The sequence below is a fragment of the Sylvia atricapilla genome, chromosome 13, assembly GCF_009819655.1.
Source record: "Sylvia atricapilla isolate bSylAtr1 chromosome 13, bSylAtr1.pri, whole genome shotgun sequence".
In the NCBI taxonomy this organism is placed as follows: domain Eukaryota; kingdom Metazoa; phylum Chordata; class Aves; order Passeriformes; family Sylviidae; genus Sylvia; species Sylvia atricapilla.
Window position 1 is genome coordinate 18,247,642 of NC_089152.1, and position 16,365 is coordinate 18,264,006.

General features: G+C 52.1%; 1 protein-coding gene and 1 long non-coding RNA gene across 2 annotated transcripts in view; both read right to left on the reverse strand.

The window, feature by feature from the left end:
* Positions 1 to 16,365, reverse strand: part of HCN4 (hyperpolarization activated cyclic nucleotide gated potassium channel 4) — a 99,860-nt gene that overhangs the window by 66,028 nt on the left and 17,467 nt on the right. Inside the window, exon 2 of the mRNA XM_066328692.1 lies at positions 5,079 to 5,502. Within this exon, the coding sequence (XP_066184789.1) occupies positions 5,079 to 5,502 (424 nt within the window). The remainder of the gene's footprint in view (positions 1 to 5,078; positions 5,503 to 16,365) is intronic.
* Positions 1,456 to 2,074, reverse strand: LOC136366804 (uncharacterized). Its single transcript, XR_010744588.1, has 2 exons — positions 1,861 to 2,074; positions 1,456 to 1,550 (listed from the first exon to the last, which is right to left on the reverse strand). It is a non-coding gene; the product is annotated as an uncharacterized lncRNA (long non-coding RNA).

Sequence of the window (16,365 nt, forward strand, 5' to 3'; positions counted from 1 at the left end):
GTGCCCTAATCCCAAACCCCACAGCAGGTATTCCTACAGACAGACACACTGTGCCCTAATCCCAAACCCCACAGCAGGTATTCCTACAGACAGACACACTGTGCCCTAATCCCAAACCCCACAGCAGGTATTCCTACAGACAGACACACTGTGCCCTAATCCCAAACCCCACAGCAGGTATTCCTACAGACAGACACACTGTGCCCTAATCCCAAACCCCACAGCAGGTATTCCCTGCTCACACCCTGCTGTTGCCACAAGACACTTTAAGCACTGCCAGAAAGTGACTGTAGAAAAAAGAAAAGCTTTTCCTTTTCATGGCATCCTCTGTGGGTGCACAGCTATTCAAATATTTGCCTGGCTCCTTATAATTCATTAGAAGCCATTTTTGATGATATTCTCTTTGAAACTGTATTCCCAGTGCCCAGGTGGGGAGCTGGATTTGCATCTGAGCGCTACAACTTCCTGCCAAAGACCAACTCCTCAAAAAAAAACTTTTCTGAGCATCTTTCTCCTGGCAGAGGATAGAAAATTCAATGTACAGGAATACAGAACATCATCTCCTTGTGTTGTCTGTTCTCCTCCCACAAGGATGTTGTGCTGCACAAGTGACAACAGTTCCATGTGAAAGGCTGTGGTAAAATCTTGACAAAACCTCTGACTAATATTCCAACAAGAGGGTTTTGCCATTTGTTTCAGGGCAGGCAGGATTTTCTGTGAGAGGAAAAGATGTCTCAAATTTGGGGTCACTTTGTGCGGTGAGGATGAAAACTCCTGGAGCTTGCAGGATGGTTTTAATAAAACCACAAAAGCCCAGTGTTTAATAAAGCTTCAGAAATGAGGTAATGCAAATTTGGGAGGAAGCCCAGCCCCCACACTGCCGGGGTTTGTTGAGTCTGATTTTACCCCAGGCTGGCCAGAGGTTTAATGAGTTTCTCTCCTGGGCCTACCTTGCTGTTTTTAACGGGACAGAATTGCAAATCTATCGATAAAGGATCTGCCCTGGGACCCCGCTGTGCTGCCTGGGAACAGTCATTCTGCCCGGCTCCTCCCCTCCCCTCCTGGGACCCACTCACGGATTTGGCCTAACATTCCATCCCCCGGGCCACTAGCCACCTTCTTTTAATTGAATTTAGTTGAATTTAGGAAAGGCTACTGCTAGGTCAGAAGAAACGAAGGGAATTAGCAAATCAAAAGGAGAATCAGTTGGGAGCCATGTTCCCATAGCCTCTGGAAGCTCTGTCCTGGTCCTTCCACACAGACCCTCCAGCTTTGGGTCCATTTTCTGAACAGCTGGATCTTCTCAAAAGTCACCTCATCTCTCGGATGGTCTGGTCTGTGCCCAGCTGTTACTGGGAAGTTGTTACTGGCACCTGAGAGGATGCATTCTCTCCCTCCTAAAGCTTCTCTGTAACATGGAAACTCGAGGGGAGAAAAGGACAGCACTCAGCCAAGTTTGCAAGGTTTCAATAACATAATAGCCTGAAAATCACCAAATTGTCCTTTGCTTCAGGTTTCAGCTGCAAAAACCAAAAGATGTATTTTTCTTCCTGAAAAAAATCCTCACTTATGATGATATTATCATTGTGATATATATCAAACCCAGACAGCTCCTTTCCTTCCCATCATAATCCCTCCCACAGAGTCTGCAATCAAAACATTTTGGTTATTTTGGCCTATGTGCTATTTGGAAACCAATTTATAGGAGCAGGATTGTGCTGTTGTCTCAATGAATGTTCATAAGTCAAAATAGTTTGATGTTAAATACAGGTTACTGCACCCCAGCACCAACCATGGGGTAGATACTGTGCATACAAGGAGAGCTCAGAAAACTGAGGGGGTTTTGACTCCCAGTCTGACCTGGATGGTTCATCCTGATTGACTCCATGGGTTCGTGGTGTTTCTGCTGGTTTTTGTTCTGCTGAGGGACACTGAGATGAAGTCTGTAGGATGCTGATGTTTGGATCTCCTCTCCCAGGACACGCTCAGCTCAGCAGTGGAAAGGGAGCCCCGACTCCCTAACCCTGGGACAGTGGGACAGTGGGACAGTGGGACCACTGGTCCTGGGACACTGTGCTGCAGGCCCAGGCACCACTGCTGGAGCAGCCCCAAGGCTGAGATAAGGAGTTTGGGGGAGGACAAAGCCTGCCTGGAGCAGCCCTGTTTGCTCTGTCTCTCCAGCCTGGGGAACTCCCAGATACTGGGGCTGGTGACAGGGATCTGAGGCAAGCCAGGCCCCAGCCAGTGTGAGCACAGCTGCCTACACTGCAATCAAGCTCCCAACTGCAGGGGAGACACGGCAGACACTTCAAAAAGACTCTATTTATATTCTGCCCTTCTGGTAAATTCATTCGTGGGACCACTCATGCAAAATGCATCATGCAAATGAAACTGCTACATTCGGAATTAAGCTTATTTTCATACTCCAGTGAACATGAGTGCATTAGATCGTTATTCTTGCCTTTTGCCTTCCTTTTCTCTGCAGGTTGTCTGCCCAGCTGTATCCCCAGAGCACCTCTCTGGGCCGTGGGGAGGATGGCAGAGGCTGCTCACAGCCACGCCAGTGCAGGCACTTGCAGCCCCAGCTCCAGAGCCCACGGACTCCTGAGCAGGCACTGCTGATGTGGAACTGATGAGTGCCTGGCTGCTTTACAGCACTGCAGCCCTCGAGAAGGCTGCTCACTGCAGCCTCGGTGATAAATTCATGCAGAGCAGGGACAATTGCAGGGGAACGAAGGGAGAGGCTGCTGGCAGCTGGGGAAGTGCCCCCTAATCCCTGCTGAGGAGGGCACTGCCCCAGCTCTGTGCAGTGAGGGGATGCTCTGCACACACACAGTGGCACGCTGATCCCTCTCTGGGCATGCACCTCGGTTAACTCTGCCCTGCACACACTCCTCTCCAGAGGCCCGGCGTGCCCTGCTCACATCTCCTTTCCAGCTCATCTGGTCATGAGCAAAGAGCTAAAGAGACACTGCCAGCCGATGAGGCACGGAGTGGGACAGGGGGGACCTGCAGCACCCCTCTGCCAAGTCCTCCTCCTTCTCAGCAGCCTCTTGCACACCCAGAGGAGGTCTGGTGCAGCCCTGCTCTGCCCTGGCACTCCCAGATCAGCACGGATGAGTGCAGGGAGGAAATATGAATGTGGCCTTTCAACAGGGATCATCTGTAGGCACTTCAGAGGAAGAGAGAGCTGCCAGTGTGGCTACAGGCAGCAAAACTCCCATGCAAGGGTAAAGCAGCGCTCCCCTTCCCTGTGTCCCCGCTGCTTTGTGGCAGGCCCTGCAGCAGTGACAGGGGATCACCCCTTCCCTCTGCTCCCTCCCTGGTGTGGAAGGAGAACCTTCCAGTGTCAAACTCTCCCCAGGAAGGGCAGCTTGGGCCGAGCCCATCTGACACAGCCCGTGGTGTTGGGTGTCTGGGCTCTGCAGCGCACAGCAGTCTGCATTGCAGTCCCAAACTGCAACCAGCACCATCCCTGCCCTGCCCTGGCTGCACTGCCTGGCCTGGGGAGCCTGTGCCCCAGCCCTGCTGGCCCAGGACAGCCCAGCAGCACACCACGAATGGCACTATGAGACAAGCTGCTCGGTCCAACTGTGGGAAGTGAGACGGGGAAAAACACTGATCTGCTTCCGTCTCATCGTTTTTACAACAAATTCAGTACAATCAGCAGGAAATACACCCCAGTCCTCTTCAAGCACCTCCTGGAAGGGAAATCAAGGCGCAGGGGAAACAAGCAGGGAGCTGGGCACTGCTGTGGGTGCCTGTGAATCTGGGTGAAGAGCCTGAGCCAACACCTTGCCTTTGCTGAGGCGCTCAGATTGGAGGAGAGGGAAGCAAACCAACCACGGGACAGGCCAACACACCTGGAGAGATTTCAGTGCTCTGCTCAGTCCCTGCCTCACTGAGTCACCCCAGAAGGACACTTCTGCTTTATTCATCTCCACCTCTGTGTGCACTCCTGCCTGCACCATGAAGCAATGAACAAAGCAGTGAATTCTGAGAGCTGTGGCTGCTTCTCCCCAGCACCTGTCCAGCACCTTGCCCAATGTCCTCAGCGAAGCTCTGCTGTGCTCTAAGTGAAGCTCTCACAAATGATAACACCCCAAGGATGAAGCCTGAGATTTGCGAAGCATGCCCCAGTGCTCTCACTGTGAGTGTGGGCTGCTTGGAGGAGGGAAGGGCTCCGCTCTGTCATGAATTAGTGTTGTGACAGCTCGCTGCAATCAAGCCATGACTTGCATGGCTGCTTCCCCTTCACATTCCCAGGAGCACACTCTGCATTAGATCATGCTCTGCAGCAGGCTCTGCTCCAAAGCACAGCACAGAGTATGGGGATGAAGATGAAATTGTCCTGACCAGCTTTCCTTGTCCTGAAAATATGCTCCTGACATGTGGAGAGAGATGCAGAGAGCTTTCTCTCTGCTTTGGAGAGCACGGACACAGGAGAAAAATAACTGATTTTCGAGCTACTTGCAAGGTTGTGGCTTGACCCACATTATTCCTGACAACTCACCCTGCATCCTGGAATTCCCCCTGAGAGCAGCACAGGGTCTCAGGCTCACGGGGATCTTGCTTTTCCCCAGACCTTTGTCTGCAGATTGCTCCTCCTTCCTTTTTCCCTTAGCACAGTGTCAGAGAATATAGAAAGCAAGAGGGTTCTAACACATGCCTATGCTTATCTCCTTATTCAAAAGATAAGCACAGAGAAGCAGCAGATGGCAAACAGATGCCACAGGTTCTGCAAATCAGCTGTCTCCAGCCCTTTCCTCAGAGCTGTTCCTGGACCTTTGGGGGCTCTGAGAGGGCAAGCCCTCGCTGTCTGGCTGATTGCTCTGTTCACCAGCTCCACAATTCCTGCAAGGGGCCCACCTGTGCCCTCCCTCCTGCCAGCCCACATCCAGCTCATGCGGATGCTGATCCCGGAGCCCACGGCACCGTCCCAACAACCTGCAGAACTCCCTTGGGAACCCGCCGCACCAAAGCCTTAGGCCGTGACAGCGTGGGCAGGCAGGGGAAGGGGCATTCGAGGGGAGCCCCAGTGGGAGAGCAGGGCAGAGCAGAGCCCAGGGCCGTCTCACCTCCTCCCACTGGTGGATGTAGCGGATGAGGCGGGAGAGGCGCAGCAGGCGCAGCAGGCTCAGGATCTTGGTGAAGCGCACGATGCGCAGGGCCCGCGCCGTCTTGTACACCTCGGAGTCGATGCGAGTCTCCACGATCAGGAAGATGTAGTCCACGGGGATGGAGGAGATAAAATCCACCACAAACCAGCTCTTCAGGTACTTCATCTTGATCCTCTGCGGGTCCAGGATGATCTCGGTGTTGTCCTCCACCACGATGCCCGTCCGGAAGTTGAGGACAAGGTCGATGAGGAAGAACGTGTCCGAAACCACGTTGAAGACAATCCACGGGGTGGTGTTCTCATCCTTGAAGAAAGTGATGCCCACGGGGATGATGATCAGGTTCCCTACCATCAGCAGCAGCATGGTCAGATCCCAGTAAAACCTGGACAGCAAGACAGAGACATGTGAGATCAGGCGCAGAGCAGGAGGTCGGGGAGCCCGGGTCAGCCGCACTGATGAACTCATCCATCTCTGCTGTCAGTCATCCCCCGGGCTCTGCTGCTCTGCCTGAGCACGCACACTGCACAGGCTGCTAATTGACTAATTAATATCAGAGGAACACTCCTGCTCTGCCTTCGAGGGCTCACAAAGGAGCTGAGCCAGGGCTGGGCATGCCTGCTTGAACACTTTCCTGGGACCTGGGAGCTGCCTGGGGAGAGACTGACAAACCTGTGGTTACTACTGGGACTGCTGGGTAAGGACAGGATTTGGGAGGCCTCGGAGTCTGTGTGTCAATAAAGCCATTGGGGGTTAACCCATCAGGCTTTGCTCCTGCTCTCTGATCCTTCTTTAGAAGCAGCCAGCACTGACAGCTTTGGGATCGGGATGGAAGTGGAGCCTGTGCTCTCATCTCCAGCTTTCAGTTCAGATTCCTGCCGAGCCTGGACTCCAGGAGTTTAGCCCACACTCCACAGGCTCCCGTGTTGTACAGAAAGAATCAATAAAAGCTTGGAGACACGTGCCTGGAAATACCCATTCCATTTCTAAGGACAGTAACACCAACACTTAACTCCTGTTCCATGAGCACAGTCTCCAGAAAGCTTATCTTCACTCCAGTGGCAGCTCAGTGTTATCCAGTGGACCTTAAAGTAACACTCAGTTTTGTTTTGAAGGCACACACAGAGTCTGAGCAGAACCCCTAATTTATTTGTTTGGGATTTTTAAAAGGTTTTCCACAGATGCACAATCAGGCAATGTGGTGACAACTGCCCCAGAGTGAGGACTAAAACCCTTCCCAGTGTCAGAGCTGGCTGAGGAGCCTCACTGCCCAGGACACTGCTGCTCCAGTCCCCTCCAAATGTGTCACATGCAGATGCTGATGCACTGTGGGCTCTCACTGCCAAGATTCCACCAGCCCCACATGGTGCACCGTGGGTCAGCTACTCTAATATCGTTGGTTATTAATATAATAATCACCACTTTGTCACAGGAGATGAGCAATCACCTCAACAGCAGTGAGAGCATCAGCGTGACCCTGGATTGACACTGATTTATCAGAGGGAAGCGTTGTGCTGCTGAAGGACATGCACATGCTGCTCCTCTGTCTAACCCTTTACAGCCAAAATCCCTGGAATGCCTCAGGAGAGCTGGATTTGCTTTAGAGGTCCTCAGGCTCTACCTTGCTTAGTGGCTCTTTGGCTGGAACCTGGACCAGGCTGAGCTGCTGCAGATCAGGACTTCCAAAGCAAGGCAACTACATGGTTTGTTAAACCCTCAGCAGGGAAAGCAAAAGGGCAGAGTGTGCCTTAAAAGCTTTCTCTGTCTAGAGCCTCTCTCTCTTGGTAAGAACACTTTAAAGCACCTAAAAGCATCTTTAAGATTCCAGCCCTTGCCCATGTACAGACAGGGTCAGCAGCCAGCAGCACCCCACAATCATTCAGCAGAGACTGATGGGAACTGATTTTAGAATAAGCAGAGTTACTCACTAACGAGCTTTCTAAAAACGACCTCCACTCTCTCTTCCTGGCTCTGAAGGTGCCATGAGGGAAGGTGCCAGGAACCCTCCCCTCAGTCTGTGGGTACAGGGGTGCTGGCAGCACTCAGCAGTGGGATTTGTCCATCTGCCTCCAAGAGCAAGGCTGTGGCACCCAGCAATATGCACTGATATGAATCCATGTTGTGAGCTTCCTTAATAAGGGCCTGAGATGATGCTGCAGCTTTCCCAGGCAATTAATCTGGATAATCGCACAATAGCAGGAAGTCTGGAAGCAGTGTGTGCATTATTACCGAAAATAAATAACCTCCCAGCCATCTTTCATTTGCCTTAGGGAATACACAAGGAGATGGGCACAAAGAAAATGAGTTTTCTTAAGTTTCAAATTAATGGCATGAGCCTGGCCTGGCCAGGTTTGCAGTGCTGGGAAGGTAAGTGCCTTTCTTCTGAGATCTTTGCATTTTTGTGCTTCTTTTGTAGTCTGCGTGGTGATTTCTACACTGGCTGTAACTGGGGACACTGCCAGAAGTGGCAGGATGGTTCCCAGTTCATGGAAGATGTTTTGCACATGCACAAGGCAGTGAAATGCTTTCTCTTGACTGCAGCACCCTCTGCTAGCCCAGCCTCTCCCTGTCCAGTGTGGCCAGCTGTCCTGCATCCTGACTTCCAGCAATTCCTGGGCTCCTCCAGCTCTTCCCTCCCTCTGGTGCTGCTGAGCTGCCCCTGGAGGAGCAGGGTGTGCAGGATGCTGACCCCCACTGCCACATGTCCCTGACAGCACGGCTCTCCTCAGGGCTGCACTGCTGACTCCAGATTGTTGTCACAGCCCCTCAGCTCTGACCTTTAAAGCCAGCACTTAAAACCACACAAGGGAAACTTCTGTGTCCACTGATCCCTCTAATGAAGGTGTCAGGGAGGAGACAACCTTGGGGCTCTACGAAGGAGGCAGAAAAAGCTGGAACACACCAAGATTTTGGCTTGCACACCAACTCCAGCACCTGCCTGGGAGTTAAAATTCCCTCGTTAAGATTTGCAGAGCTCCTGCACATTTTCATTTCACCCACATAGGAAGCAGGATCTGCTCAGGGTGGCATCAGTGCATTTAGACTTAATTAGACTCTCTGGGCCCGCAACACCTCAGAGGTCTGATACCATCCAAGTGTCATTTTGCATTTGCTCCGAGGAACATCTTTTCCCTCCCTGTAAATTACTGGCCACAATGACTAACGGTGCATGTGATGTATGTAAGGGCAAGCACCAGCTATTAATAACCCATGTTTTCTGGATTTCTGTTGTTCCTTTCACCCAGGGATTCCACGGAGCTGACAGTGATGAAATTGGCTCCGCTGCACCCAGGAGAGGCAGAGTTATTATCCCTGCCTTGCACAGAGAGGAGCCACACGGCAAAGAGAAGAGTGTGGGATTTCTCCACGGAAGGCTGAGGCTAAGCAAGGGTTAGGACCTGAATCTGAGGTTTGAATCTAAGCAGATCTGAAGCCATTTGTATGGCTTGCAACAGAGATGCATCTCTGGGATGTCTCCCTCCGATATCCTGCCTTCTCACTTCTCTTCCTGTTTCCAAAAGCCTACATAAAAAATTAATAAATATGAATGTATTGTTTTATTACAGTTGACTCAGTGCAACTGAACAGCTCAGAGCACAGGGAACAAGCAGCACTATATAAACCAGATGTCTTGTTCAAACACCCTTGGTTTTTATACTCCAGCCTACTCTCTGCACACTCCATGGATCTGAAAATCACATTTTAACATGCACCACTGCCTTGGATCTCTTAATTCCTGATATATTATTTAAACAGAACGTATCTGAGAGTTATTGTGGCACAGACACTTCAGGAATATGTTCTCCTTAGGCACTGCTGTGTCACTCAGCTGATGTGACAGCCTGTACACTCTGTAGGTATTGGTTTGTGGGCTTGGAATGCTGGACCATCTTTCTGCTCTGCCTAGAGCACACTGTGACAGCAGGCTGGAATATTGCTTTTGGAAGTAGTCTTTTACAATGAAATGAAACTTCCTTTTTCAAGACCATTCCATGGTGCAGTGTGGGCAATTCTAGAGCATGAGCTCAGGAAGTGAGGAATTGGAGAGAAAGCAGTGAATCCCAGCGGTGAGAAGCTCAACAGCATCACTGGGGTACAACAGCACTGAAACCCTGTGCATTTGTGGCTTCTGAACTTCTGTTCTGGCTCCACAGTGCTTGCACAGTCCAGAGAAAATGGACTTGAGCAGCCTCACCTGTAAATTAACAAAGCTTTTTGGGTTTTTCAGCTCCTGCTGAAGGACAGCCCGCCGTGGGCTGAAGCACGGCGCTGCCTCCAAGTGAAGCACAAATAACAACGCAGCTGCCTGGCAGTGCCAGGGCCCAGGAGAGTCTCCCCACGGTGGAACTGAGCTCCCACCCCGTGGGCTGACCTCCCCAAAGCAGCTCCTTAATGAGCACAGCTTGTCCAAACCAAGCCCAAGGCCAGCGGCTGTCCCAAGGCTCGGTGCTGACTCCAGAAGCAGAGTGCCACCTACTGAGTTCCCCACGGAATCTCCAGCCCTGCCTGGTGGGGAGCAACTGCTCCTCAATCCCTTCTGAGCTGAAGGAAAGCTGTGCCTGTCTCCGGAGTGGCAGCTGCCTTTCCTCACTCTGGACTGCACTGGATCAGGTGGCCTGGCAGGAAAGATGCCATGCTGCAATTCCTAGGAGTGCTGTGGGGCTGGAAATAGAAATCACCTTTTGGAAAGAACATTAGCACAGCTCAGGGTGGCTTGAGCCACAGTGGGAGCAAAGTTTACTCCAGAAACAGCCATTCACAGAGACAGCTGAACACAGAGAGAGCAAGAGGAAAAGCAGGAGGAGATCCTTCCCTGCCTCTGGAAGCATTTCTTCTCCCAGAGAGGAGCAGGCTGTTTCTACTGGAGAGTTACAGACTTTGCTCTGCCCGGGATAATGGGAGGAACACAGTGATTCACTGCTCCTAACCACACTAAAGGACATTTCACCAGTCCAGCAATTCCCTTGTGGGAAGAATTCGTTTATTTTCAGGTTTACTCAAAAACCTGTGCACTTGGAAACCCCTTTGCCATGAATACTCACCAGAAAAAGAGTCAAGCGAGCTACAAAAATATTCTGAGTGCTGTTTAATGGGAAAGGACCCGGCTAAAGGGAAAGACAAACAGTTTTAATTCCTTCTGACCGATCTATGCAAATACTCTGTCATCCTGACTAAAGCCCCTGGGAGCACTGCTAATTAGCCATGCATTCTGACAGCACAGGAGAGCCTGCTGGGTGCCAGCCTCCTCCAGAATTCCCTGGATACCTGCATCTCCTGGCTGCCCCTGCTCCTGGAGTCAGGGCTGCCAAACCCAGCAGCACTGCCAGGCATGGAAAACCAACAGCGGGGACCCAGCCGCCTGGGAAAGGGCTGCACCCACAGTTCCACGCCGGGGATGCTCCAGCGCCTCCTCGGGCGACAGCAGGAGCTGGCAGGGAACATCCTTGCCCTGGTCAGTGCAGAGCTCCAGAGGGACGGGACAGGATTCCCCAAGGGATTCAGTGCCCTGCCATGAGCACAGGGCTGCGGGAGTGAGGGGTGGAATGCTGACACAAGCAGGTGAGTGATGGGGGAGCTCCCAGGACAAAGGAGGGGTGGGCCCTGCAGCACTTTGCATCAGGATTCCTGAAAGCTCCTGTGCTGCCCCTGACAGAGCTCCCCTCTGATTCAGCTGCCACTTTTACCCGAGGCGAGATATTCTCCAAGGTTTGCACTTAGCCTTTGACTTAGATTATCTTCAATCTACATAATTGCCCACCTAATCTCCTCTGAGCAGCGCCCAATTCCAAACCATGTTTCAAGTTTAGGACATATGCTCATATTATTACCTTAAAATATAATTACATGGATTTTGGTAAGTGGAAAATTAAGGAAGCTATTGCTTATGTAATACTTGGAGATGGCATTTGCAGTCCAAGCAAGGAAGTATTTTCATTGCTTCTCTATCATTAATTTTTAAATCTAACACTATATTATTAAACAATAATCAACACCCTACATTTTTCAAAGTAATGTCCAAACATTAATTAAATATCAGCAGATGTAATTAGGAAGGTATTATCATCCTATATTACAGATAGACTAAGAGATACTAAAGATTAAAGAAACTTATTCAGAGGTAGAAGTAGCACCCAGCAAATGTGGTTGTCTAGACTCAGGAGAGGTTTCCAGCCATGTTATAATCTATAATTTGATCAGTAGCAGCAAAGGGGAAATTTCTTCTCTTTGCTACTGTAAAAATATAAATATACACATTACTTAGAGGTATTTTTATTCCAGCAGTAATAGCTGACAATTTGCAAACACCACGTTTGAGGCACTGATGGATTTAAGCAATTATAAGCAGGTACATTGCGAATGCTGCCCTTTCTTTAACTCACAGAACACAGGGCACTCCATCAATGTGAGCTGCTGCCTCTCTGCTCTGCACCCACTGCTGCCAGGCTTCCTGCAGAGAGGGACACCTGGGTGACATCAGGGGACCTGGGCAGGAGGCAGAGGTGTGAGCCTCAGGAAACCCCATGGAGCTGCACCTGGGTCAGGGCAAGGCCCAGGATCACTCCAGGCTGGGGAGGATCCAGAGCAGCCCCGGGGAAAGGGACCTGGGGGTGAGAGCTGGAAATGACCCAGCCCTGAATCCCCCTGCCCTGGGCTCACCCCAGCGTGGGCAGCAGGGGAGGGGAGGATTCCACCCTGTGTCCCCTCAGGTGACACCCCACCTGCAGAGCTGCCCCAGCCCTGGGCACACAGCACAGGGAGGACATGGAGCTGCTGGAGAGAATCCAGAGGAGGCCACGGAGCTGCTCCGAGGGCTGGAGCCCCTCTGCTCTGGGGCCGGGCTGGGAGAGCTGGGGGTGTCACCTGGAGAGGAGAAGGCTCCAGGGACACCTCAGAGCCCCTGGCAGGGCCTGAAGGGGCTCCAGGAGAGCTGCAGAGGGGCTGGGGACAAGGGATGGAGGGACAGGACACAGGAGGAATAGTTTCCTACTGCCAGATGCAGCGTTAGGTGAGATATTGGGCAGGAATTGTTCCCTGTGAGGGTGGTGAGGCCCTGGCACAGGGTGCCCAGAGCAGCTGTGGCTGCCCCTGGATCCCTGGCAGTGCCCAAGGCCAGGTTGGACATTGAGCTAGGAGCAACCTGGACTACTGGAAGGTGTCCCTGGCCACAGCAAGGGGTGGAACTGGATGACCTTTAAGGTCTCTTCCAACCCAAGCCATTCTACAGATCCATGTGACAGGGAATTTGGCTGGAGAATTCTGAAGAACTGAGGACCAGCAAAGCAGAGCTGATGTCAAAGGCAATCCACCAAGCAGTGGGTTTGCCTGAACAAGGGAACAGCTCAGGGCTCTGTGCCTTTTTCATCAAGTATTCCCTCAGGAGAGATGGCAGCACCTTCCCCTTGTGCGGGCTCTGCAGGGAGAGAGAACAAGCCACATGTGGGACACTCAGCACTGCCCAGGGGAGCTGCAGAGGAGCCCCCAGAAGCTGCTGCTGATGTCCTTCAGAGAAACTCCAATCACCAAGACACAGACACTTCCCTGGCCTCCATCTCAGTTTGGAAGAGGCTTTATGAATCAGCCAAGACGGACAGTCCTGACCTTCTGCGTCTTTGCTGGAACATCTTCGTGGTGTTTGCTGCTTTCCTGCCCCAGGAAACCCAGCACTTGGCATTATCTTTGTGCTCAAGTGCACCAGTCATGAACCACACCCCCATCAAGTGCTGTTCAAGCATGTGAAAAAAACAGCGGAGGGGATGCTCAGAAGTGTGTTCACTTCCAGTCAGGTGGGAAGTGAGGACAGGATTGGAGTGCCAGGACAGGACAGCAGCATTCCAATGGAGAGATGGATCCTCCAAGGGTGAGCAAACTCACATCCTAAGCTCGGTTTCAAGAATTGAGCAAACCACGTTTGCAGAAAGGCTCCTGCAGGCTGCCTGCCGTGCATCTGTCCCGGGATAGTGAGGGTCCACCCAATCTGTGGGGTCCTAACCCTGCAAGGGGCTCTACAGGTGCTGGATAAGCATTTCCCAGGGATTTATGCTCAATTTGATGAACACCTGCTCCCAGTCCTGGTTCTGAAGACAAACTGGACCACAAAGAACCAAGAAGCTCCTGCGCTTTCATTCCCAAGCAGGCTGAACCACACCCATGGCACAAGGCTCAGGAAAGTCCAGCTGGATTCAGCCCCACAGAGTCAATGCCCACTGTCCTCAGCTCCTTCCTGCCTGCAGATCCCAGCCCAACAAATTAAAGCCTATCTTAAATCTATACTTAGAACCCAATCTTCCCAGAAAGGTAAAAATAAACAAGATTTCATTTCTCTGACAGAACCAGAGATAGCCACAAGAGACTCAGTTTGTTCCGGCTCTAAATTTGGAGCATGGAGGCCAATAGAGCACACATCCCATTTCCGACTAAAGCAGCATTATTAATATTTTCTCACTTGCTTGGACACAGCTATTAATATCTCATGGAGAATTCCCCTGCAAGGAGCTGCAGAAGCAGTGAAATTTTTATGGTACTCCTCCTAGGAAAGCTCTCTGTCCAAAGGCCCAAAGGAGCAGCATTTACACACTGAAGCCAATTTATTGTCGTTCTCACAAGCACCACGGAGGTGAGCACGGATATAAATCGTCCCGCAGTGGGAATTCACTGCAGCAGGGGCTGTGAGGATGGAATGGTGCAGATTCCCTGGGAGGTGTACAGGATTCCTGGGGAAGGGAAGCAGGGCAGTGCAGCCACCACCAGCCCCATGTCTGGAGGACTCCTGTCCCCACGGAAGGTCAGACCATTTTGGGAACCTGCCGAGGGAAGGTTCCCTCCTCACCCACACCACTGCACGAGGCAGGTTTCACTCCATGGCTGGCTCACCAAAGCCAGCAGAGGGGACCTCCCAGCCCACACCCTCCATGGGCAGAGAATTCAGCTCCAGGTTCTGTTTGTAGCATGGAGCCAAAGCTGCAGGGATAGCACAGAGCAGTTGACCTCTCTCCATGCCCCACCCTACTGCACTCATAAACATCTGTGGATTCCCCTCTCCCTGCCCACCTGAGCTGCATCCCCGGGGTCTCCAAGGTGTTGGATGTGTATTGACTGCAGAGTTGCCAGAATGCATTATGCATGAGCTGCCACGCTCAGGGCATGGCAATTCCGCATTCTTTGATCTCCTGAAATCTCCTGCTTGTATGAATATGGAAAAGTTCCTCTTTGTTTGCTGCCCATTGATCCAGACATTGACCCTTCTCCTGTGTGCATTTATCTCTGATGATTTAATAATGAAAAAGACCAATAAAGGGAGGCAGGGAAGGAAGCCCCTTCAGGGGCACCTATTGCCATGGAAACGTGCCATATGTTGCTGTTGTACAGAAGGGATGGATCAATAGGGGCTGCAGCCTCCAAGCCATCAGGAACATGTTGTGGAATGCGAAGGATTAAAGCCTAAAGACATGCATAAGTTGTGACATGATGAAGTTCAGGGCCTGGCCCACGTCCACCCTCCATGAGTCAAAGCCCAGTGCTCGGCAGGGAGGAGCTGCACCAGGGAGCTCTGGGCTGTCTCAAAGAGCAGCAGCAATGGGAAGGGCTTGGTTTGTACACAGGGACAGGAAGGAAAATAATTGTCTATGGATGCTGTAAATAGATCTCATATATATCATATTTATCATATATATATATATAAAATAATCAGAGTGGTTTGGGTTGAAGTGGCCCATCCAGTGCCACCCCTGCCACAAGCAGGGACACCTTCCACTAGCCCAGGGTCCTTCAACCTGGTCTTGGGCACTGCCAGGGATCCAGGGGCAGCCACAGCTGCTCTGGGCACCCTGTGCCAGGGCCTGCCCACCCTCCCAAGGAGGAATCTCTTCCCAATATCCCATCCAGCCCTGCCTCTGCCAGCGGGAGCCATTTCCCCTTGTCCTGTCCCTCCACCCCTTGTCCCCAGTCCCTCTCCAGCTCTCTTGGCAGCTCCTTCAGGCCCTGCAAGGCCACACTGAGGTCACCCTAAAGCTTCTCCTGTCCAGGTGAACAATCCCAGCTCTCCCAGCAGAGCTGCTCCATCCCTCTGCTCGTCCTGGAGCATCCTGGCTCCAGCAGCTCCAGGTCCTCCCTGTGCTGGGGCAGCTCTGCAGGTGGGGTGTCACCTGAGGGGACAGAGGGGCAGAATCCCCCCTTACCCTGCTGCCCAGGCTGGGGCTCAGCCCAGGGCAGGGGCTCTGGGGATGTCTCTTAGTTCAGAGCTGCTCCACAAGTGGCACAGGACACACAACGCTGACATCAGGGACCTTCCACACTCATCTCCTTGGGAAGTCACTGGGATGACAGGCTGGGTTCTAAACTGTTTTGTGTTGACGTGTCTGTCTTGACATAATATGAGTTTATGTGAGCTGAGGATGTCACTCTCACCACTAGGAAGCCAAATTTACTAAAATTAAACACCAAAATAAGGCAGAGAAATGACATGAGTCACACAACAAGGTAAGAATCACAGTTTGGGGAGTGGGGGGTGTGGAGGGGACACTGCAGTGCTTTCTGCAGGCTGGTGGTTTGCCTTGCACTGACATATTTATGCCCCCGTACTCTGCAGTTGTCCCCAAGGAAGTGACAAACCCTGCTAAGTCATCTGCCAGCTGAGAACAAACTTCCCACCACCCGAGACGCTAAAAACATTCCTCCTGGGCATTGCTGTGCCCCAGCTCCTCAGGGTTGGGACTCACAGCTCCAGGGCCCCCAGAGGAAAGTGGGGTCCCCTAAAGGCTTCCTGCTGCCAGAGGCAGGGCTGGATGGGACATTGGGAAGGAATTGTTCCCTGGGAGGGTGGGCAGGCCCTGGCACAGGGTGCCCCTGGATCCCTGGCAGTGCCCAAGGCCAGGCTGGACAGGGCTTTGGAGCACCCTGGGACAGTGGGAGGTGTCCCTGCCCACGGCAGGGCTGGGATGGGATGAGCTTTAAGACCCTTTCCAAGCCAAACCATTCTGGGATTCTGTGATCATTCCAACATCCAGGCTCTCCTTGAGACTCCAGAGCTCAGGTTTGGGATACCTGCCATATCCTCTGAAGCATGCAGCACCAGGAGCACCATCCCCACAGGTAACTCACCCAGGTACAACCTCCCTGTGTGTGCCCAGCTCTGGGGCCAGCCACATCAGCCACCCCACAAAGAAAGCCCAAAAAGCACCAGGAGCACTCCCTGTGCCTGAGGACGGATCAAACCTGAAGCTGCTGCTCAGCTGCAGGATTTACTGCAGCT